Source organism: Athene cunicularia (genome assembly GCF_003259725.1).
Source record: "Athene cunicularia isolate RWA chromosome 17 unlocalized genomic scaffold, athCun1 chr17_part1, whole genome shotgun sequence".
Taxonomy (NCBI): Eukaryota; Metazoa; Chordata; class Aves; order Strigiformes; family Strigidae; genus Athene; species Athene cunicularia.
In genome coordinates, this window is record NW_020799122.1 from 818674 (window position 1) to 843673 (window position 25000).

At 42.3% G+C, this 25000-nt stretch overlaps 1 protein-coding gene across 3 annotated transcripts in view; it reads left to right on the forward strand.

The window, feature by feature from the left end:
- The first annotated feature begins 999 nt into the window (after positions 1–999).
- MAPKAP1 (mitogen-activated protein kinase associated protein 1) overlaps positions 1000–25000 on the forward strand; it is a 104460-nt gene continuing 80459 nt past the window's right edge. For 2 of the 3 annotated variants that reach the window (XM_026860516.1, XM_026860519.1), the window contains exons 1-4: positions 1000–1113; positions 10492–10816; positions 14909–14998; positions 19698–19846. In XM_026860516.1, the coding sequence (XP_026716317.1) occupies positions 10558–10816; positions 14909–14998; positions 19698–19846 (498 nt within the window). In that variant the 5' untranslated portion in view covers positions 1000–1113; positions 10492–10557. Of the gene's footprint in view, positions 1114–7341; positions 7360–10491; positions 10817–14908; positions 14999–19697; positions 19847–25000 lie in introns of those variants that run through there. The other variant, XM_026860518.1, reaches the window with a different exon arrangement.

The window sequence follows — 25000 nt, forward strand, 5'->3', positions numbered from 1 at the left end:
CGTCCCGGAGAACAGAAGGGGCTGAGGCTTCCCGGGGCGTCTGCAGCCCGGTCTGCCTGGTGCCGGGGGCGTTCCGGGCCTCAGCCTCCCCCCAGGAGCGGGCGGGAGCACGGGGCGGTCTGCTGCGCTGCACCCGGCGAGCTGCGGTTGGGGTAAAAAGAACCGGTCACATGAGCGTCTGACAGGACAATTTGAAGGAAAAATAGGTAAGTGGAACGCGTGGCTAAGATCGGGCAGTTGGGCATGTGGTAAAGCAGGCAGGCAGCGAGGGAGCTCCAGGGACTGTCCTAGAAACGCTCCGCGCCTGGAGGGAGGCTGGAGGCCCGCAGCGTGCCCTGGGGTCTCTTCTGGCCTCCTGCTGTCACGTCATCGCACGCTTGAGAACTTTGTGTCTCGGCCGCTTCCAGAGCCCGCAGGTCGCTGCTCTGACTGCTTGGGGGCTTGAGAGAGGAGCTCTTGGGGCGTTGCTGGGCTGCGTTCTGGTTTTCACATGCGTGGCGAGCGGTGATCAGAGCTAGCATCGCCTTCAGGAACGTCGGGGAGGCAGCGAGAGGTGGTTTCTAGGAGATACAGCAGCAAATTGATGTCAGCGTTAGTGGGAGTTTAGTGATTGTCTAAAGGAGAGAGGCTAGAGCCAAACTTGGATTTTCTGAGCATGTTCTACATGAATTTAGGTTTCAGGGGATTATCAGGTAGATGCAAGGTTGGGAATTAAATTCTCTCAGTTATTCTTTCAAATTCAGAGCAAACCTGTTCACGGACACTTTTTTTGGGTTAGATTAAAAAAAAAATTGAGATCACCGTCTACATATAGACTTGTACAGAAATAACTGAAGGGGCGGATTAGTACCACTTTGGTACATTTCTTTCATGTTTCAAATCTTATTGCACCCTTTCATCATCTGTTTATTGATTTAACTGTTTCACCCAGCTGCAATAAATAACAAATGTGACCAACAGCTGAGCTCTTATAGAGGTTTTCATTTTGATCAGCAAAGGCCTGGGCAGGTGAAGCAACTTGGCAGAACAATCCATGTGTGATGTGTTCAGTAGCACAAATCCTCCCCACCTTCCAAAGTTGTGAGCGTGAGGACTAGACCCCTGCGTGGAAAGGTCAGTTATACTGAGAAATGGGGCAGCAGACAAACAGGGTGCAAGTCCTGCAGCCCCGTGTAGGACCAGCAGGTCGCCCCTGTGGCGCCTCTGTTCGAGGCTTTGCTGCAGGGACGGCTGAGTGGCGCTCGGTGAGGAAGGCAGAGGGAGTGCTCAGGCTCTCCTTCAGCCGCTGGAAGGGCTGCGGGAGCAGGACTGCAGCAGTGCTGGCCCTGGTGGTGCCCAGCCTGCTGCTGCAGGGGCTCGGCGCTGCAGACTGCTTGTGCCCTTGGCAGCGTGGTGGCCCGTGGCTGTGACGCCGCCTGACGCATGAGACGGGCCTGGCAGGCAGCTTGCTCTTGGCTGGCAGCTCTCCCCTGACCGGCACTGAGGGCTGGTCTGTCAGACGCTACCTCTAACAAAGACCCGATGTGTGTGAATGCTCATTGTCTGTGTGTCTGCTGAGAAGCTTTATTAAGCTCTGATATCTGGCTATACGTTGGCTGTAAATTTGGTTTTTCATACAAGACAGCACAAGGGTAATCCCTACCTCATTTCCTTATGGCTCGAATTTTTTATCTACATCAGTTATTCTGAAAGCAAAACAAGCTGCGTGCATATGTTTTGTGTGCACTTGAAGGAGACAGACCAAGAATTTGTCAAGACAAAAATGAAAAGCCAGAGGAAAGGGAGATTCATCTATTGTTGAAGAAATGTCAATCTGTCCAGTTACATTTCACATAAAGTCCCAAAGGGGCTTGAAGTCTCAGGAGTTTTTGAAGTAGGTGGTATTCTCATAAATGTGAAGTCAGAAGCACACTGTTACATTATGAAAAATAAGACTATGATCATCCTCCTTAGGCAATAATATTTTCATGCAATCAGTAATAGAATGGCCTCAAACTGAAAAAAAATGATGAATACAAAACTATTTGGTTTGGTATATGCTTCTGTTTCATAAATAAATGCTACAGCATATATAAAAGAAGATAAACACTGACTTGTCATTAGCTCAGATGAGAACAACTATGGACAGGAATCGGAGACAGTATTGATAAACTAAACTGGGAATGTAGAGGAAAGTTTCCAGGAATTACTGTTTTCCAATTAAAAAAAATCAATACTGAGAACAAGAGAGTTTAAAGAATTAAATTCTAGTAGTCTACTCTTCTGTATCTGTTTCATTTCCCATTTGGCACCAAGTGTGCATTGCAGCAAGTTTTATTCGTGGCTGGTTTTACAGTCCGCATTTAGATTTACATGTAGATTTAGAATCTACATTTATGAGTATACTCTTATTGTTGATGTATACAAAATGAACTCTTCGTATAAAATACTTTTAAGATTATGTCATGATAATCTGGTTACACTTTTTTTTTGTAGGACTGAAACATGATACCATGTTGAAAAGCTGTACATGGAATACCGTTACAGGAAGGAAGGGTTGTTTTATTTTTGAAGCCCGCTAAAATATTCCAGTTCAGACTAAACTACAGAAACAAGTTATCCAGCAAAGATAAAGATATACTGTTGGTGACCTCTGACATTTGCTTTTTCTGATAATCCTGTGGCAAGACAGGAATTTACAAATATAATTCTGAATTTGTGTCGGATACTTGCAGGGGTAATGTTATTTGCAGTTAAAAAATGATGGTGCAGCTGCACAGCAGTATGAAAGTTTTGAGGGCGGCCTGATGAATTGGCTCAGACAGATGCAGGTGGGGGGGGGTTTGGTGCAGTTGGTTGCTGAGGGGGTCCTGCTGGGTGACCCCCCCGTTGGGTGTGGGCCCCCGCGTGCTTAAAGCACCTTTGGGTGACGTTTGGCTTCAGCACAGCCGGGGGCCTGTCCGGGGCAGGGGGGGCAGTGCAGCTCCCTGCTCTCTGGCCAACTCCCCAGTAGACAGAACTAGGGAGTCTTGCTGAGGAAAACCCCAGCAACGTGGAGTCTCTCTCAGTATTATACAGGAAAAAAGGTAAAACGCTGAAGCTTTCTGGGTTTTTTTGGATTTTTTTGAAGATTGACGTTTGTATAGGTGTTTGTAAGATTTATGGAGGTGTTTTAGGCTCATGAATACCCCAATGAGAAGAGCTAAAATAGAAGTTCTAGTCTAATATTTGAGGAGTCCGAGCCTACACTTTTATCCTGCTCTTTGCCAGTGGGTATTTTATTTGTCCATCTTGGGAATGTTAAAGCTTAAGGACTTGTCTTCAAAGCACTTTAGGCATGTGAGTGAAAACCCACGGTGCTCAGGGCGGTTCTGTGCCATTGCTGGAAGCCTTCCCTTCCAGCTTTCTGGGCGAGCACAAGTACAGTCGCCTCACCCGCTCGCGGCCCGCCACGGCTGCGCTCCATCTCTGCCAAAGCTTTCATCGGGAATAAAAACAAAACACAAATTGTAAGGGGTTTTTTGAAAGGTTCTCTGGTTTTGTTTTGTTCTTTTAAAATCAGCAGTTAAGCCTTAAAAATGAACTCAAAATACTCGGGGTTTATTTTTTTGGGGGTAGTAAATTCTCGTGCACACGTGCTGTGAAATTCGGTGGCAGGGTGTGGTGGGTCATCGCAGCGTGGCATTGCAGATGTAACGTGTGTGTGAGGCAACGCTTGCTAGCCAGTGTGAAAAAATAAGCATAATCATAGACATTAAAAATTAAGCAAAGTGTTTGCACATATTTAGATGAGGCAGAAACCAGGCAAGATGCCGCTTTTCTAAACTGCCTCTATCCAAACCATTCAGTACAATATCAGAATGAAAAATGACAACACTTTGTCATCTGTTCAAATTGATATTGCACTCTTTGCAGTGACAGCTGAAAAGGCCCACAGGTGCCATATAAAGAGGTGACCATGTTGTCATATTTCATTTAGGCATCCCTCTGCAAAGCCATAATTACCTAATTAGGTTGTTAATTAGGAGATTAGCATTTCACTATATTGATAGAATGCTCTTTGCAGGCATGAGTCTAGATACAGATTTGTCTGCCCTAATTTATAATCTTTGCGGGTTTTATACTTATTTATTTGCTTAAAATCTTGATGCAAGATAGCTCAGGTTAGCTGAGGATCAACTTGTTTGCAATTAAATGAAGGTTTGACGAGATCAGGAAACAAATAGAGGTGAGGACAGTTTCCACACATAAGCCAATATTCTCTCCCTCCCTCCCTAAAGCTCAATAATTAAAATATCGGAGTTGGTATAATTTGCATCCTGATTAGTGTGACAACAAAAATACAGCCGAATTCCAAGCAGTCGATAACCGTAGAAGTACATAGCTAGTGCCAGATTGATTTACAGGTTGGAAAATGTAACAAATAATTTGTTGGAAGTTGTGCGTAATGTGGTGGTTTCTCATCGTAACTTTCAGATTCCAGTTTCACTTGTGAAAGAGCACTTCTTTAAATGACTTTAAATGATGATTTGCTTTTTAATGATAGGACCCAAAGCATGAGTGACAGCTTCTCTAGATAAGTATTCATTCTTAAATGCACTTGAGCTCTTGTTGAAACATAAACTTGAATTTTCATGCACTGCGGTTCACTTTCCTTTATCCTGCGCGCGCAGGAGTCTGTCTGGCATTCGAAGGTTTTGATTATTTGTGCTGCTGCAAATGTAGATAACCAGAGCCATTTCTTCTGCAATTGCAGACAGAAGTTAACTGTGAAATTATTTCATATAACCTGAATCATAAATTTTTGAAGTATGTTTGCACTGCCCTATTCCAGTTGGGGGTGGGTGTGCATGATAATTTTTTTTTATTCTAATCTGCCCGTTGGTTTGGTTTTTTTCATTCGTTTTTACGATCACTTTAGAGCGCTGTGCTCAGAGGTGTTTAAGTCCAGTGACTATGGAAGCTCTTCAGCGATAAGATGACCTGTAGGGTTCTATGATTCTTCCAGCCTGCTGTATTTTGAGGTTATTAAGTAATTGGTTTAGACCCAGGTTGTGCCTTCCAGAAGTTGCATCTCTGTTTAGAAAGTTTTTGTTTACTTTGAATAGGGCTTTAATTGTTTATTACTTCCTTAAGGAGGACAGTCATTTTAAATATATTATCTTCTAAAAAAAAAAAAAGTAACTACATCTTTGCAGAATAAGAGAGGAAATTTTTTTTTTTTCCTGCTTCTCACTTTTTACTTTGAGAGAGCAAAATAACCTTGCAAGAATTGGCTCAAAAGTTTTGTGGAGAATTTACCGCTGCCTTTAGCCATTTGAACTGAAGGACTCTTAAAATTATCCCATTCAAACTGGTAGAATTTCAAAGTTGTAGGCTCTTTCCTGTAGCAGAACGTTTTTAGTTGCTTACAACTTTTTCAGATTTTTGTCATTTGTTCCGGCTTATTTAGTGGTCTGTGAGCAAATTTCCACGTGGGCTTTAATCAATATCTTTGGAAGCATGAAAGGTATAAATATCAAAATTTTCTGTGAGGAAAATATTTCTTGTTCTTCAACCAGTTGTAGCATGTCCCGTGAAGGTGACGTTAGCTCACAGGTTTAGGAACAACGTCCTTAAGCCAGAGCTGAGCTGGCGGTAACCAGCCTGTGCTTGGTGGAGCTGTAAGTTTTCACCCCGATGTCTGTAAACTCCTTGCGACGACAAGTGCCACGCACGAAAACGTGCCCGTTGTCACCAGCTTCGATTTCCTGGGTGAAGTCCGCGGTTCAGTCCATGGTTCGACCAGAGAAGGCTTCGGGGCCCTGCGGTGAGCAGCGGGAGCGGAGGGCTGGGCTGGGGGCGGCAGACTCGGGGCCCTGCCTCGCTCCTGGCGGGCGCAGCGGAACGCGGCCGGTGCGCAGCGTGGTGACGAGCCACCTTCCATCGGGCGGAAACAGGGAGGGGTTTTGTCAGATTCAACCAGCAAATCCCATCCAAAATAACGATGTTTTCCCAAATGTACGGTAACCCGTGCTCAAGGTCGAACGCTTTCCTCTGAGAATCGCGGTTGGCACAGGGCGGCGCGTGGCTGCAGCCCCACGAGGCGGCGAGGGCCAGCCCTGGAGCAGCGCGGCGTTCCGCTGCCTCCCTGGCCACGGGGGGTGGCAGCGTGGGGGGGCGGCCATCCCAGGAGGTGTGTGGTTACCTTGTCCTTGCCCCTCATCTCTCCCTGGCTTTGATGTCTCGTTGATGCTTGATGTAGGATAACGTGAATATAAATCAGACGGGGTTTTGGGGTATGTCTGTGGCTTTTGGTGGGGAAAGAGAAAAGTGAGAAAAATCTGCCTTTTAAAATATTTAAATAAATACAGTAGATCAGACAAGCAGGAGGGTCACAAGAACTCGACATGTTGGTGAAGCTGCCTCCCCAAATGCCGACGTGTTCGTCCGGGTGTTCGAGGTACAGCCTGTAGAACTGCCTGTCCTCTTCAAGACCTTTGTGTCATCTACTGGGAGCTGAATAATTTGTTAGAACGTTCTGCATTACTTATTGTTTGCTGTGTTATGAACAAAGCTGATCTGCATAAGAGCCCTGCTTCCCTTGCAGTGAGAGTCTATAGATGCTGTAAATATAGCAGTGGGTCACTGGAAGAGGAATCTTCTGATAAAAATAGTAGGCTGAGATCCAGCTGTCCGATTTTGCTACGAAGTCCCTGTGAATCCTGGCAAGGCGTTCAGCTCTTGATGGTGCAGTTTTACATCGTTGAGGACGTTCTCGAAGTGCTCGGGACTAACAGTCCTGTGCTCCCCGCGGTCTCTGGGGCACCTCGGCAGCAGTGTGATGAGACCAAGGAGAAGGTGAGAGGGGGCACCCTCGCAGGGTGGGGATCAGATAACACATGGAAAATAAGTCGGGTGAATAATAAAGATCAAGAAGAAAGCAAAGGGCTGATTCAGCTCTGTCCACCTATGTGATGAATCATGGAAGGCAGTTGCCTATAAGTTGTATATCACGGTAACACTAACCTGTATATCATGTCACACATAAATACTGTTAAGGTTGCATAGGTTTCGCGTTGCTCTTTTCATTTTTTAGTGTTCGCATAGACCATGCCTGACAGCTGTCTGCAAAGGATCTTATTTAATAGTGGAATAATATTTATGTAGTGCCGGTATTAAAGGAACGCTTATTTTTTGTTTATGATTGAAGAACGTATAGGTTGCTGATGCTCCGAAAGTCCCTGAGTTCTGTTAAATTCAGTTACTCCCCTGGATGTGACGGTGGTGCGTGGGTATAAGGACCGCAGGAGGGGCGGTGTGCTGGCAAATCTCAGCGGCTCTAGAAATCGATCCTGTATCTGTGATTTTTGCTGGAGCTGATGACATGGAGGCTTCAAGGTATTTGTGTAAAGGTTTGCAAGATTGAGCTTTTGCTTCTCAGAATTTTTTTACTTCACCAGAGGTCGTTGTTCCTCAGACCGGGTCTGTGCCATCTGATTGGGTTTTGCCTTTATCGAAAGCAGGGACCGGTTTAGAATTGTGTAGGTAGCAACTACTAAAATACAGCATAAAAATCTGAACTTAATTTTGAGCTTTTAACTTTTTTTCTGATTTGATTCAGGGTTTTTTTTTGGAGGGGTGTTAACTGTTTATAGAATTTCCGGTTCACATTAATTTATTGAGAAATTAGTTTTAATGTGTCCTTTTGAAAATTCTGAGGAGGAGGAAGAAAAAAAATGTGTTTGTGTTAAACTTTAGAGTTTGAAGTAGAATTTCTGGCAATTTTTCACCGTTCATGTTTATGGGAAGAGTGATTGCATATGTGAAATTGTAAAGAAGCTTGGCTAATTTAGCACACGGACTGTTAATGGCATGAAGTCGGGGTGCAGAGTATAAAGGTAAAATTCTCGCATCTGCTGTTACATGTTGTTAACTCCCTTAGCAGACATTAAATCATTTCAAGTACAATAATAGTGTGGGAGGTAAATTAACTAACCATTAACAATCTTATAAATACACAATTAACATGCCAGCATTTATATGACACATTGATGGGGCAGCAGTAATTTTTGATTGGGAGTTTGCAGACCTTTTAGAAGCCTGAGGCAGTTGCTTATTTAAACAAGTTCTTACAGCTTGCAGGTGAGCGTGGCCTTTTCTAATAAGCAGTGTGTAAATAATTAAGTTTAAAGAACGCTGTCAGTGCACTTTTCCAAATATCCATACGCTGTGTACTTAGTTGTCTCTGTGTTTTCCAGGTCTCACAATACTAGTCACGCTGTTAGAGCTTAAAGGCCTTTAACACATAAATTACAGCCAGGAGACAGTTGCCTTATGGTAGGATATTTGCCTTATGGCCTCTCTCTTTGAGGACAATGAGAAATCCTTCAGGGAGAGCAGGCCTACTTTCTGTAATGGAAATAGTCAGAAAATAAAAAATAGAACTTGGGTTCGCGGCGTCGCTGAGGTTGGTGGGGACCTCTGGAGGGCTGGTCCAGCCCCCAGCTCCCCGCAGGGCCAGCGAAGGCGGGTTGCTCAGGGCCTCAGCCACTTGGGTTTGACTATCTCCAAGGATACTGATGGAGCGTATTTAGCTAATAGCATAATTTATTTAAATGTATGGTAGGAGTAGTGTATTAATAACAAGCGGCATGTCGCTTTTATTTCTCTACCATTCTTTTATTGAATTCCTTCTTGCTGCTGGGTCTGTTGTTTAATATAATACTTCTGAATTTGTCTGGGTTTTTTTTAAGCAGAAAGATGCAGTCTCTCAGGAAAAAAAAAAAAAAAAAAGGCAAGGTTTGTGGCCCAGGCAGCACAAAAAAGCCTGAAACTGAGGGACATAAACCTCTTATTTGGATGCTTTTGTTTGTTGGTGGCGTGGGTACTGGTAGAGATTGTGGGTTTGCAAGTTACAGCACACCTTCAAAATTTTGCTTTTGTCGTGATTAGCTGAGTGTCCAAACAAAACACTAATTTTGCTTCCAACTATTTAAATGCAGAAGCCGCTCCGCAGGGCTCCGTTAATCCACCTTTCCCCTCGGAAGCATACGGGGGAAACGGTGGGATGTGTTTGCTGGTCCTGGAACAAGCTTTTCTGATGCTTCCTTTCACTTTTTTCTGTTAAAATCTGGCACAGAAAGGCCAGCTGCCTTTACCAGGTTTTCATGGGATACAGCATTCTGTGAATTTAAAATTGTTTCTTTTGGTATTTTCTTCTTGCTGACAGAAGTTTGCAAACAGCAACATAGGGGTTTTGTTGTTGCTTCTGTGTTCAAAGTACTAAACAAACACATGTAGTTCTAGTGCTGGTATTAAAATGTCGCCTGATTTTTCTCACATATGCAAACGATTAGGAAAGTAGTGGAGGTTTTGTACTTCTGGAGTTCACATCTAGGTTTGCATGGGTCTGAGATTAGACTTAAAATTCCCCCAGCCTCTGCGGAGAGGGGAACCTCGGCTCACCTCCCTGTCTGATGCTCCAGCTGCTCTGTTGTGTTGGTACTGGTGCTCCTGCAGCTGTTGGCTGGCGCGCCGATCAGCCTGAAAATTAGTAATGGTTGGGTTTTGTCAGGTTGTTTCCAGCAGGTCCTATTTTGGCTCCAGCTCACCTCGCAGCTACACGAGCGCTGATGCTAACGCCAGCCCTGGGAGGGGGTGCAAGGGTGGAGCAGGGCCAGGCAGAGCCCGGAGCTGCCCCTTCCCGAGGCAGCCCAGGCTTGAACGAGATCAGCGGAGCTCTAAATCCACAGCTACAGTCAAACAGGGTAACAGTTGGAGTGTGGTTTGGGGTTTGCGGTTTGGGGTTTTTGCTTTTCGTTTTTTGCCCTCTCCTTTGTTTTGTGAGGCCGCTCGAGTACCCTGAATGAAATATTATAGGTACGTGGCAATTACTGCTGTTGAAGGGCTTAAGAATTCAGGCGTGTGGTGTACGATCACAGAGGTTTGTCGGCGTTACAACAGTTGCCCTGTACGAAGCGCCGCGCCATGCAGCAGCAGATGTTCAATATTCTGCCCTGAGATACTGATCTCTCCATGTTTTTCCTGGAAATATGAAACCTGAAGAGAGTCTGTAATAAAGTAATCAAAGAGTTGGTATGTAGAGGCACAGTAGAAATACTGACGCTGTATTATGATGGGTGAAAAGAAATTTAAAACCCGATCTGGCTTTTTGTAAACTTATTCATTTGAATGGATGGATGTTTCTTGTGTATTTTTATTTTCTCTCTCTTTGTCTCTGTGTAGTCCTTAGCATATCTTGCCTTATAGCAACCATTTGTTGTAGAGTAATGGGACCTGTCTGTAGGTGTCTGTTGTGTTCTGTTTTGGGATTCGGGTTTCAAGCTGTCTTCCAAAAGTCTGTTCTTCAAGTGGATCTCAGCAAGCAGCGTAACTTAAACTGGAGCAGAATTAAAATAATTCGCTGTATAAAACTGAGTCAGTTAGGTTTTGTGCATCCAAAATATAAACATTCTTAAATCGGGGTTTGAGTTTGGTTTTCCTAAAATGCTGTGTATGTTCTATTTCTAGGTAAATGTGTCCATGAAACAAGATGGAGAGAAGATAGTATAGTGAAGCGGTGGAGTTGTGGACAGAATGGCTTTCCTGGACAACCCAACGATTATACTTGCTCATATTCGACAGTCACACGTGACCAGTGATGACACAGGGATGTGTGAAATGGTCCTGATAGATCACGATGTCGACCTGGAGAAGTTTAATCCCTCGTCAGCATATGGGGACAGTGGTTCAGAAACACAGGGAAGCAATGGTGAGACTCAGGGCTATGTATATTCCCAATCAGTCGATATTACCTCAAGCTGGGACTTTGGAATCAGAAGACGATCAAACACAGGTAAGTGATGCTTGCAGCCAGGATAATATCAGCCTTTTAAATTCCATTTCTGTTAGTCTGCCTTGCAGGGACAAATCGGAGCATGACACGCCAGGTATCTGTCAAACTTTTCCTTTTGTGATGTCGAGACCCTTTTTTGTAGAAGGACTAAAGTAACTGAATCATTTCATGTGTGCTGTCAACTGAGTTTTAATTGCTGTTTTACTTATTCATGTGCAGAGGAACACTGAAGTAGTCAGGTTTATATATTAAAAAAATTTAAATTGTAAAGACATCAAGTCTAAATCCAAAGTACGAGAACAGTCTGATATTTCTATTGTTAATGTCTGGAGGGGTGTTAACTTTTGAACAGGATAGTTATTTTCTGAGAAAAATCTATCTAGTGAGGCATCAAATCTATTTGTTATATGAGAGGAGTGAAGTTTGATGTGAGCTGACAAAGTGTGTGATTTGTCTATACTTTGTCTCCTGAAGTTTTACTTCTGAGAAGAACCTTGAGCTAGGATTTAAGTTACCAAATTAGAAAGTTGAAGGGTGCACACCTTTATAAAATATGCTCAGTTTGTCTTGACTAGAAGAAAGCTGTCCCATCTGTTGTTTCATGTGAAGGAAGTTCAGACTTCTACCCAAGGAATGCTATGAACAGAAGTTCTGTGATATAAAATATATCTGAAAAGATTGGTGTGTGGGGTCGATACTGACCCTTTTCTTTTTTTGTTACAGTAGATATTTTATTCAAATGATTTCTGAAGGTATAACACCACCTAGAGCTCAGAAAAAACATCTGTGCTCTACCTAACAAGGAAAACATTGTGTGGTATCAAGTATTTTCCAATACCTCTTACAAATGAGAATTTATCAAAAGTTACAGAAAAAACAGGGCGCTGATCTTGTAAAGGAGAGTTAGCTTTGGAAATAAGCTGGATATATAGCTGCAAGCACCTGGAAGGTGAAAAGCTCAGCGTGCCAGCCTGCCTCGCGCTGTCCCTCAGCTCTTGGTGAGTTCAGGTGATGGTGTAGTTTGTGAGGAAGGAGAGACAGAGTTTAAAGTTTCATAGAATTGCTCCAAAAAATAATTCTGAAGGATTGTTTCACCGCGTAGACTGATGGAATAATCTCGGTGTAAATTACGTGTGGAAACCATTCCAGTTTCCACCTGGTGGCATATTCCCAAATGATGGTGAGGACGCTCGGTCTGCTGGGGAGCCTCTCTCTGCCTCTTCCTCCAGCGTGTGTTTCGCAGTCCGCGTGTGTGCTGGTACCACCAGGAACCTCGTGCGGTTGTCCGGGCTGTGAGTTGAAACAGAGTGGGGTGGAAAAAAAGCCTACAAAGACTGCAAGTGGATCAGTACTGAACCCTTTTCAAAAATACAGGAAGAGGAATAAATTAAAGTTAACTATTTTTAAGAGAAACGCTTTTTGCATTACACAAGTACTTATCTAAGTTCTTGATGGACGAAAGCAGCTACGCGTGTGCGTAGCACAGGGTGTTCGCCCATCCCTTAAATACAAAAACTCATTAACTGAAATCTGCAATTTTTGCTCCTAAAACAGCAAATGTAAGGACACTTCTTTTTTACTTAATCTGTAACTACCTGAGTAGGTTTAACAAGAGCAGAAGCATTTGTTCTTCGAGAGGCAGATGATGATTTTTAGGTTGGGAAGGAGAATATTGTGTCATTTTGGGTATCAGCAGGTAATAACGGCAGACTTTAACATGCAAGCTCTTCTTTAATCTCCTTGGTTTATATCCTGCTAAATGAAATGATTTTGGCTTATGTTGTCTGTAACCATTGTTTCTGGATGGAGTATAACATTATTATCTTTAGCAAAGCTGTTCCACTGTCCTTGCCAGGAGAGTATCTTTTTCATAAAACGTGGAGATAACGTGTTACTGTAGAAGAGTCAACACCTCTCTGAGAGACCACAGCAGTGTGGTTGTTCGTGGCTCTCATGTGGCTCTGCAGAGTTGGAAATGCGTTTTTATGTGTGTTCTGGGAGCAAAGTTATCCCCTTAGCCCTTGGCCTTGGCAGGGATGTGCGGGGGGGACGTGCGAGGGTGTCGCACGTGGCGCCTGGGGAGCGCCGGCGTTACCCGCCGCTGCGTTCCTCCTCCTTTCCCGCCAGAGCTCAGAGTCTCCTCACGGCCCTCGTGCCCTGTCCACAGCGTAAAATACCGTGGAGGCAGGTCCTGCGGGGTCTTGGGCCTGTGGGAAGGCAGCGAATTCTCCCAGTCCACGAGACTAGAAACAAAGGCTCATCTGTTTGCTCATAGTTAATGAAACAAGAGCCACATTTGGTCAGTGACATTTTTCACACGGAAAGCTTTCAAAGCAGCATGCTTCTGGTGAGAATGAACTTAAATAATTCAGACTTCTAATAGGTGCTGCTAATTCCGTGTAATTTGGAGTTGCTGTAACGCAGCCCCGCAGTAAATGACCATTTGTGATCAACTCGAGAGAGAAGGATGGGATGGAGTCGTGAAGATGGCGCCTGCGCCTTAGGGCGCTTTTTTTGACGGGGGGTGAAAATATCAGATGGGATAAAAACATGTGTTATTCTTATTTCTGTTTTACTTTTTTTTTCCCCTTTATCCATTGTTTACATGTGAATCTAACAGATATTTTATGCTGGCCCATTTGAGAAGAAAGGGTTTTGGAAGGTGATTTTTGAGCTACAGTCTGGACAGGAGTTGGAAAAAAAAAAAAAAGCTTTTTCTTTTAGAATAAAATATCTATGCTACAGTAGTGTTTTACCCAATATTTAAACTTAGTAAGTGGGGATACTTCTCTTACTTCATTAAGAGTAAGTTACATGGAGGCACTAACCTCATGTTGATTTAAATGGGGAATGAGCATCAAAGTCCCTGTTTGTGTTTGTACCTAAAACGGCTTGTTGCAGCTGTTAAACCTCAGAGGATTTTTTTCATCAGTTGCCAGGTTGAGAGTGTTTTGGGGAGCAAAAAAAAATAAATCTCTTCTGTGTCCACAATTCAGTTTAAATGTAAAATAATAATAATAGGAGGGATAGAAAATATTTATTAACTTTTTTTAATTGGTGAAACGGTTCAGGGAGCTCGGACTGTATCTAAAAATTGTCAGAGCAATTTAGCATTTTAGAATCTCTTCTACAAAGCCGTTTTAGTTAAAGAATGATCTCAGTACATCAAAATTGCTAATATATCCAGCAAATTGTTTCCTTCAGCGATCAACATTGTTAGTCCCGCTTTCCAGTCTAATCCGCTTTCTGGTTTTGCGTGAACACTTGGTAGCACCAGTTATTTCTTGTGGCCTTTGTCTCGGGGGGCTCCTGCCAGGTTTAGGTGACCATGTCCTGCGGGACTGCTCACTGTTCACAAAAAGGTGTTGTCTGGTTGTCTGGTACCCTGCTCTGTAAGTTCTTTGATATTATAACTGAGTCTTTTTTTTTTTTTTCCCCCAAACCGTATTTTGAAGATGGAGTCAAAATACACGTAAAGAAATATTATATTCATTTTAAGATTTGACTAATGTTGTGAAGATACAAATCATTTATTTTACTACCTATAAACTGTTTCAGCACACTGAAGAAAAAGCTATGCTAATTTATATAGCTTTGACATTTTATAATTTTCATGATTTTTAGATAAAGGATTTTATATTTAAAACTTTAATAGTCTAGTCTGAGTTCATTTATCTTTAATTTTTGAAACGGGTAGAGTAATTCATAACAGTAATTTTATTCCTGTAATGTAATATTCACTTCAGTTCATTTGTGCATTAAAATTCCTTTAAGACCGTTATTAATGATTTATATAATGAAATGTCATATTAATCACAGAAGTTTTCACATTTTATTATTCTCTTCCATGTTAATACTATCTTTATGATCTCTATTAATGTTTTATATCCTCTAATTTCAATTATAAATCAAGAACATTTTCATGTTTTTGTTGGTATTTGCTTTTCAGGGGTGCCACCTTTAAAATTTTATGACTTTTTCCCCTACATATGCAGTATAAAACATCTTTATTCATATAAAGGTAGTTAATTATGTCTTTGTTTATAGTAAACTTTCATTGACAAACTTATAGTTATCATATTTCTTTTCAAGCTCAGAGACTAGAACGTCTGCGGAAAGAGAGACAAAATCAAATAAAATGCAAAAATGTTCAGTGGAAAGACAGAAATACTTCTTACTCAGGTAAAAAGAAAAGATTTTCTATTTTCCTACTGTTTTTATTTCTGCTTTTAATGGTTGCAGTATTCTCAGTTTGTATTTTTCACTTAAGCTTTCAAAGCACAGAGGAAATAGGAATTGCTCTGTGCCTTCCATTCCCCAGTTATGTGTTTCCCCTCGTTTATTGCTGGGGGGGCGAGGAGGGGGGGCCACAGGCATCTCCTTTCTTTTCAGCTACAACTAGGGCGTTCCAAATGATTATTAAAGGCAAAGTCAAGAAAACTGTTTAAAACCCAGTTTGGTGGTCTGAACTCATCCAAGTCGCCGTTTCTATTTTTCGCGGTGTGAGCCGCTAACGCAGCGTCTGCGTGTTCCGTCACCCGCGGCACCGCTCCCCCGGGTCTGGGCGCCGGGGCTGGGGCGGCTCTGGCGGGACTTGGGGTGTGAGGAGCAGGGGTGGCTCTGCCCCGGGGTGGGGGACTGGCGGGTGCCCGCGTTCGAATGCGGGATCGGTGTCTCCGTATAAATTATGGCTTTCTAGCTATTTCCAGGGGCACTTGGTGTACCGGATGTGATGAATCCTATAGTTTACTTTTATGGAATGTTTTTGTGGCTGCTTTTCTAGGTAAGGGGAAAAAATCTTAAGAAATGATAATTATGTGCGTATATATGATCTACTTGAATGAAAGCATGATAAATGCTGCCGTAGTTTATCTAGCCTTTCCTTGTAAAAACTATTATCACTGATTTCTCAAAAAATATGCTTTTCTAAATTATATAGTTAAGTATTTCTGACTGGACGTTCTACATAGTTTAAATTGTAATGAAAAATCTGTCTCAAATCTCGTATTTTATAGCTCAAAGTAGGATCTATTCCTGTTGCGTTTGACACACGTTCAAACCTTTGTATGGTCTGTCATGCCTACTTCTTTCAGAATTTGTGTATATCTTAATGAGGTCCCTGTGTAATCTCCTTTTTTTTACCTAAATCCCTGTATCTTCCTGGCTGTCATTTGCAGAACATTCTCCAGCTCTATAATATCTTTTTTTAGAGAAGTGAACAAAGCTGTTCACATGAGCAACACGGTTGCACTAATCCTTAGTACAGCGTTCAGCTACGTCTGATACCTCTGTTAATGCATTCTGAAATGTTTTTGCCTTTCTACTTCTGTAAGCAGGGCTGTAGGTTTTAAAGTTTAATCTACCATAACCTCCAGCTCTCTTTGCTCAATATTTTATAGCATTTGACCAATGATGATGCAATTCTCGTCTTTATCCCTTACTGCATACTGCTTGGTGTTTCTCCACACTGAATTGCACTCCGGCTCAGGTTTCCTGCTGTGGCTGTGCTGTTTGTGTTGTCTTATTCGTGGGGGCTCCACCATGGCATTCGGTTCCTTTCACGTGCTGCCCTGAAGACAGACATAATCTGTCAGCCAGCAGTAACGGAGGTGTCCCCCTCTCTAAGGATGTGCCGGCGTTGCAGGCAAAGAGATCAGTCCCTCTCTGCTGCAGAACGGATTTAAATAAAAAACAAGTAAGTTCCATAAAAACTCCAGGCACTCGGTGTGTCTCTTTTTACATGCAGAGCTCATTTTCCTTCTCTGCTTAGTCACTGAGACCGTGCATGTGTCTTGCGTGGTAGGAAGAGGCCAGGAGAGAGGAGCCCTGAAGGATCCCCTCTGTCCAGTGTCTGTGTGGGGCTTCGTCTGGTCTGTTCCTTGAATTCAGCGTGATTGGAAAACATGTGTGAAAGCAATATCAGAAGTAGCTGTTCTCAGACGGGGGGAATTTGGCTGCCCTCTTCTGACTGAGTTTATCCGAGCGTTAGGCAGGGTCCAGCCTACGGCGGGCACCGTGCAGACTGGAGGGCTGCTGGGAGGTGGCTCTGTGCCGTGTCGGGCTGTGACACCCCCTCCAGAGAGCTCCTGGAGAGAGACCTTACCGGCTCTCCTCCCGTCCTGCCCTTGCATACGTAGCTCTAATTTGAGGCATCTGGCAATTGAGTCTTTTTTGTGATTCCCATTTTTAATTACTATGTACAGAAATAAAAGTACACTGAGCAGGATAAAAGGAAGTAAGAGATGAGAAAATTATGAGAAAATAACGAGGAAAAAAAAAAATCATATTTCTTCTATTCATCATCTGTTTGCCCGCTGTCGTGAGACAAGCCGTTTGCTTTGTCAGGAATGAGTTTGAAAGATAAGGTGGGAGGGGCGTACGGACTGGAAAAAGCAAATCTCCTTGCACTTGGAGTTGGTCAGGAGATTAATAAACACAAAGGTGCTTCAGGGGGAGTGGACCGACTGGAAGTGAAGTGTAACGCAGTGGAGGTCTGGTTTTTGTTCTGCTGTGCCACCAAGTCACACAGCGCCTGTCTGGGCATCCGTTCTTCAGTGAAACGGAAAGAGCGTTCCAGCTTCGTGCAGTGTGGAAATCAAGTTATGTGGGTAAAGCAGCCTGTGGGTCCTCTAAACCAAGTGTGGATAGACATGCAAAAGGTTACTCCTTTTTATAAAACGCTGGGTATTTATAGATGAAAGCAAGAAAATGAGGCATTGTATTTACATCCTGCATTCTTTCATATCGGAGCATATAAAATGTGCATTAACAATATCTGGAGGGAATCTTTCCAAAGCCGTGCACTCAGCCCATGTGGAACAGCCCCTATGGCTGACAAAGCCACAAAAGCTGAGAAATACAGATAATACAGACTAGTGGCAGAACTTACTTTTAATCAAGAATTAACAGTTGTGCAGTTAAGGTAGTTCAATGTAAAAACATGATAATTTTTTCCCTGAAATTTGAGAATTCTGGATTTAGTTTTTTTTAATGAGAATTCTCACAGCCCAAGTCTGGTAGGAATTATTTAACAAAATGCTCAGTGGAAGATGGTAGTTATTCAGAAATCTCATCTACCTTCTAGCTTTTTTTGCACAAATTTTTAGGTTTTGAGTTCCTTTTCCAAAACTAGTTGAATTTTTTCAACTCCTGAAGTTTTCTGGAAAAGGAAAACTGTATCTCAGCCAGCTGAATTTGCAGCCTTACAGAATTACAGTGGCTTAAACTCTTCAGTCAGATCAGATATTTGTCTGAGTGAAGGCTGGGCAGAACTCAGAGCACAGCAGATGTCACACCAGTGGCTTCAGAAGAATTCTCGAGATCCTCTCTTGCCACATCCCAACAAAGGAAACAATAAACAAATCATTTTACTATTTCCCTAGAGACAAAACTTTAAGATAAGACTGACTTTTTCACTAGAACCAATACAGCCATTATATTGCATTCCAGGGTGCAGAGTACTTTCCAAATGCCCAAGAAATACCAGATAAGGGTAATACTCCAGCATAATTGTAATTGAGATTATTATATTTTTTTTAAAGCAGAGATAAGCTTGTTACAAAAAACCCAGAATACCTAATGGAGTTTAAGTTGCCACATTTAAAAAGGATTTAATCAAGCTTTTTTGGTTAATCACAGCCTCTCACAAGACTGTTGGGAATCTCTTGGTGCCAGTATTTAGCACTTTTGCCAACTGTCTGAATTTTCAGGCAATCTGCTGATAAAAATAAACTGAGCTTTTGACTAGTTACAATTTGTCAAGTTTTTAATTCTGCATTTTAAGAAATTAACCAACTCCCTGCAGATCGAGTCCCGACTCATTCCGCCTTAGGAGAGGTTTCGTTTCCCTGGAGGAGCAGCGTGTGTATCTGTGAGACGGGAGAGAATCCAAACGCGGGAACGCGGGGCAGAGCCGGTCTGGGAGGGCTGCTGTTGGTTCTCGAGCTGTGATTGATGGACTTTGGGGGAACTTGGTTCCTGGAGCAGATGTGGAAAAAGCTTGTCCAGATTCAGTCACGGTTTCTTGCAGATGAGACCCGTTGCTACTGATGCACTAAAACACCCCAGGCTCTGTCCTGATTTTGGAGCGTCCTGGTAACGTGAGAAGCCCTAATTTTGAGGGGGTTTTAAGTCTGACAGTCAATTTTGGGTTAAAACCATTGCTGGAAATTCAGCTGTGCAGTTTCTTCATGTAAAATGAGCTGCTTGTTGGAGGATTTTTTGAGCCTTCACAGACCACACAAAGAACTCACTAACGCTTACACCTTTGTTTTTAGAAACCTTCTTTTAACTGTCCAGGCTGTCTGTCTGTCTGGAATGGTGTTTCCAGGTGTTTCTTTACTTCCATGAGAATCTGAAATTCTTTTGGATCACATCTAGTCCCAAGCCGACTGCTGACAGCATCATGACATTATGATATATTAATGGGGCAGTGTAATATTGTCCTGTAATATCGGACGATATCGTGTGTTACAGCCTGGGTTTGAAAGGCTCTTGCATGGTGCCTCGTAGATGTGTCAGCAGTTCTTCTGCATAGCGTTTCCTGTTCATTTAGAAAAAGGTAGGCAAGCAGGAAGACCAGGAATGTGTAATCCTCTCTTTGAATCTTGAATTTTATCGTGACTGAAGTGGATTTTGTGTAGTGATCAGTTCCACGGGAAAAAAATCATCTTTTCCTCAGTCGAAACAGTAGCACTGTTCAGACTTCTTACGGTATCGTATCTTTGGGCTGTGAAAGAGTGGTGGTAGATTCTGCCCTGCTAACGCATTTGGTTTATATATTTGATCTTGTTCCCCTCTTACAATGTTATCTTTCTGTGGGAAACAGTGGCCTCTGTACATCTCATAGTACAACCCCTCTAATCTCTTTTCTGATCTACAGCAGAGGAGCTGAGCTCACTATTTGAAAAAAAGAATTTCAGAGTAAAGTCTCCGTGTTCTGGGAAGCAGTCAATCCTGTCTGTGCGACTCGAACAGTGTCCGCTGCAGCTGAACAACCCCTTCAACGAGTACTCAAAGTTTGACGGCAAGGTAAGTGGACCAGATGTTTTTCTCTCCAACCCAGGAGGTCCCTGGCCTGAAGATGATAGGCCTTCGGCAGTTCTTGCGTGCGTGTACTTGTTCAAGCTTTAATTAGACTTTATAGTAGGCCATCAGTTATTTTAAAGTGGTTATCTAGGAACATGCTTCTCTTAAATATAATGGCTCCAGGTATGGTAGAACCGTTTCTCCCGTTTTTTGTTACAAAACGATGGCCTTACCCTTAGGCACACCTTGCCTTGCTTAGGGAAACATGTGGACATCTCTCTGCAGAGTTGGTGGTAAGACCCTTTGTATACATGATGGGTTATTAGGCGTGTTTAAAAAAATCTATTCTGTCCAGCTGCATCAGAGCACTTGATGAATATTCCATGATTTATGATTTATGCTGTCTTTATCCTCAAAATGCTCCAGTGAGAGTGGGAAAAGCCACTGTCTGTTTTGAAGGTGGAAAACTGAAGCATCTATGGGTCAATATCTTGGGGGGGGGGAGGACTAAACAGCGTAGTTCTGTGCAAGTACTGGTTTGTTTAACACACGGAGGAGGTTCGCTACAGACCTGGTAGGTCAAATTCATTCCTCAACCACCACGGTGATTTCAAGAGCTTGTGCTTGATATTACTCAGCATTGTGGATAACCGTCTTTCCTTGCCAGAAGCTTAGTTACTCTCTATTGTCAAATATTTTTCTCTGTCATAAACTCTAGAAACCAAAACATAAACACTGGTGTGATGTATCAGTGTCACATTGTTCCAAAACAATTATGAATACCGCGCAGATCTGTTTTCTGCTGGATTTGTTTGTGGAATCTCCTGTGGGAGTATGAAGTTTGAGCTTCATTACCATTGTGATGGAAGAATTTCATATTCTGTTAAGTGTTCTTGAAGTGGAAAGTCAGATATGTAATTTCACTAGCATATCTAGAAGTATTTAGAGTATTTGTGAAAAGGTAATTTTTAGACTATGAAGTCCACGCAGCAAAAGCTGCCTCTGTTGTTATTTTGTACTTACTACTAGGAGTAATTAGTGCTAACTCGGGTTTTTCAAAATTTCTGCCGTCACTAATAAATGGTACCAGTACTTCAGTGCTGACCCCACTCTAAGGTGCCTTTTTTCTAAACTCAAAGCTTGCTGTTCTTACATGGTGAAATTTCAGTTTGGCAAACATTTAACTGTACTTCCAACAGTCGTTCACAGAGGAAGTAAGAATAAAATACTTCTTGAAGAGAAAATTACTGCAATTCACTGGTGTCCCCGTCTTGTTTTAATACCCAAAGATGATTGGAGTTACCTGCTAGAATTTTTCGCACACTTGAGGAACTTTAGCATGTTTCGTTCTCACTTTGATAATCCAAACTACTTTTTACTGTATTAATAGGAATTATAGTTGAGTGTAACGAGCATCTTAATCTTCATATTTTAAAGTCTGATACATTTAGCAGGTGCTTGGTCCATGGGAAGGAAACGGCACTGTACAGATTAGAGATAGTAATGAAATACCGCGATGTGACTCACTTGTGATTTGCAGGGTATGATACGGATTAATGCGATTTGTGATCTAGAAATCAAAATAACTTTCTACCTGTCCAAAATAATTGACCTGTAATTTCGTTAGAGTTTCATCTCACTGTATTAATTTTAACAGCATTGCTTATATTACTCTGGTAAGAGTGTCAATAGCATGCTTATACAATTTATCGTCTGTCCTTCCGTATGCGTTGTCTATTTTTGAATACCTACTTGACCATCTGAGATCTAGAAGAAATGTTATCATTTAGTGAATTATTTTACTTCCGTTTTGTTGTATTTTACATCTGTGATGTAAAATCAAAAACCATATAGCTTTTAAAAATTATTTTTAATGAAACATCATAGGTCTCCTATTTATTTTTATCGATAATAGACGAACGGTATTTTTCACATAAATACAATTCTTTCAGGGAATAGTGCATGACTTATTTACATAATTAACAGAGCCACATATCTCTTGGGGAAATGGTACATAATTGGGGAGAGGCAGGGGGGATGAGGAGGGGCTAGAGGCCTAATTAAACATGTCTTAAAAAAACCCTACTTAATTACGTATTTACTCAAGGGATCACAGTGGCTCTGAAATCTTTTTAAGATTATAACTAGGCCTTTGGTTTATATATATATATATATGTATATTTGAGTTTTGTGACACAGATTTCAGCTGGTTGAGTAATGCCTGGGTTTTGGTGCACTGGCAGAGCATAAGGAAAGCTCTTTACTTGCTGTATCTAAGCTCTGTTCACGTGTGTGCTCATCTCGGCCGCATCCGGAGTGGTTTTACACCAGTTCAGCTCCCTAGCTGACCTGAAATCAAAGAAAACCCTTCTCACCAGGGCCCTTCCCACACCCTCCCTCCAACATCTGACGTGTCGTTTTAACCCGATCAGTTTAAAGAGAAGAGGATGTTGCATGCTGTAATACCAACCAGGCCAATTTATTAAAATGCTTACATCTTGCAGGTGTTTTCTGCCAGATTTAGTGTCTTTTTCATAACCACTTCTGCAATTTTATGAAATAATAAAATTTTAGAGCACTCTAATTTCTTCTTGTTCTGATCAGTTCATTAATTATCAAAATAGTAGAGAATATGGCTTGTGAAATGCAACTACAATGGAAGCATTCTAATCAGCTCAAGAATTCAGGTGATTCTTGCCCCACGGCTACACGTGACAGATCTGTGGCTTTCACCTACACTGTGAAACTTCAGCTCTTCACAAAAGGCGCACACGCACCGTAACTACTCTTGCCTGTATCTTCAAGTTTTTTCCTTAAAGTAAACCTAACCCCAGCATCTGTTTGCATGGTTTGTAAGTCATGTGGGTTGTACATCTTGGTTAATAAATCTTGAAAATTCTTTCTAAGAATATTGTATGAAAAGAAACATTTATTTATCATTACTTCAGTTGTAATTGGTGTAAAAAAGGCCTAAGAAATGAGTGGCCAAATCGATTTCCTTTGCCTGCATGCAAGTTAAATTATCATCCATTTTATAGATAAGTTCATATATATATTTCTGTTTACAGAATTTGGAAAATCGGTTTGTGATGGCATATTGTTCCAACTTGCTGCCTTTTGATGAGATCAGGAAAATAAGACTGACTGTAAGATTGGAAAGTCACAGCCAGGTACCAGGGATGAAACACAGGTGCTGTCATGGCTCAGTGACGCAACTGTGAGACTCACGTGATTCGGTTTACCTACACGTTACCTGCCTGCTGTCGTTAATTGTTTGGAAAGCATGTGTTATCTTTTATACAGAAATTCAGAAGATTTCTTTTCAGATCCAGGTGTAACTTGTGTGAGTTGCTGGAAAGCATGGCAGTGACTCTTCTCTGAGATACTAATTGTAAAGGATGCTGGTTTAGTGCCGTGTTAGTGTCAAGGCCGTTCAACTGCATGACCGTTCCCGCTGGCAAGAAAAATGTTACCAAGATGTATTTATTTACTGGAATAGAGAAAAGTCATCTCGAGTCAAATGTTCAGCTTTGTAGGAGCTGCATACTGAGTACCTCCTGCCAAGGCCACTGTTTGCAGTTCCCCTTGAAATAATTTCCAAGGCCAGTCCACGTCCTTTATTTCTTCCAAGTCTCTGATACCTTTGAGAAATTTTAATCACTGGAATGTCTTGTCAGTTCAGTTTTTGAGATGCCTGCCACCATATGGCTGCTCCTACATCCCCAGAAGAATGTCAGCAAGTACAGAATTGTTACAGGTCAGTCAAAAAAGAGAAGCTGAGGATATGTAAAACAGTCAAAGAGGGAAGCTGGAAAACCACAATCAAAATGTAAGGAAGGGATCATCCAGCTTTAGAAAGAACTTGAGTTACAAGGCCTCGAACCATTCCTACGTGCAGACTAGAGTTTTCTCAAGGTACTTTTATTTCTATTTCCATGACTGCTGGTTGAAAATGAAGATTTAGGGAAATCTGGCTTTTCTGACCTTATCTAGGGATTTAGTGTGTTCACTTGACTACTGGAGATGCTTTACATAAACAGCTCAGCATGATTTTTGGCTGGACAGATGCTAAAAATCCTGTTGTGTGGAGTGGCACCCCTCTGTAGTGTTACGGGGTTTCTTGTGGCTTGTTTTGGTAATGGGTTAAAACCCAACAATTTCTCTTGTAGCAACTGTTTTAAAAATGATGCTGTAGAAAGCATGGGGGAAGGGATAATTCATGACTGCTAATTGCTTGGCTGTTAATTTTCATAAGTGTTGATAGAAGCAGTTCCTTAAATTAAACTTTGTTTAAACTGTATCAGGGGAAATATTCCACAATGTCGGGCCTGAAGTGAAAATTAATATGAATGCTGTGGCAATTAACACGTACTGGTTAATAGCTTTTAGCAGCATTTTGGGATGATAGTCCTTAAATACATTTTTGCATGCTGCTCTTGTTTCAGTCTTGTTTGACTGTATGTCTGGATAATCACGAACAAATGTTTTTCACAATCTTCAGTATTAAATAGCTTTACTCAAAGAAAGTAGATAAAGAACTTAAGAAAAAGCTATACTGCTGTAATTAATATGGAAAACATCTAAAATAATTAATCCAGGATTAAAATCTCAGTGTGAAAAAGTGCATATTTTTTTTTTTATTGAACTGTTTTGCCCGTGAGCTGAGTAGAATGATCCTCATCTGAATCTGAAATAAGTTTGCAAAGGGGTGGGTTGGTTTTTTTTAAGAATTTACTTATTCTGCCAGTTTTAGTGGTTTACATACTACCTGTGCTCTACTAAAATAGTTGAAATCAAGATGTTTCTAGTGTTACTGGTTATGTAATGGGTTACCCTGCTCCTGCCTCGGTGGCCCTGGGCCAGCTCTGCGGGGCGCCGGTGGCTGTGGGGCTGCACCCCGGTGGCGGTGGGTGAGGACAGGGGCTGGGGAAAGGAGGAGCCTCAGACCAGGCTTTGAGGAACACAGGCTGCTGCTGCTTGCTCAGCCTGCCTCAAAACCTGCGCTGCGGTTCCTCGGGCGCCCAAAGCAAGGGCCAGACACACGTAACGGTCTCGCGCTCTCCCTTTGGTGTCCCACAAGTCCCTGTACGAGTTCTCACCCAGCCGGCCACCCGGGGGGGGCAGCCCCCTGTGGTGGGGGGACTCGCTGGGCGCTAG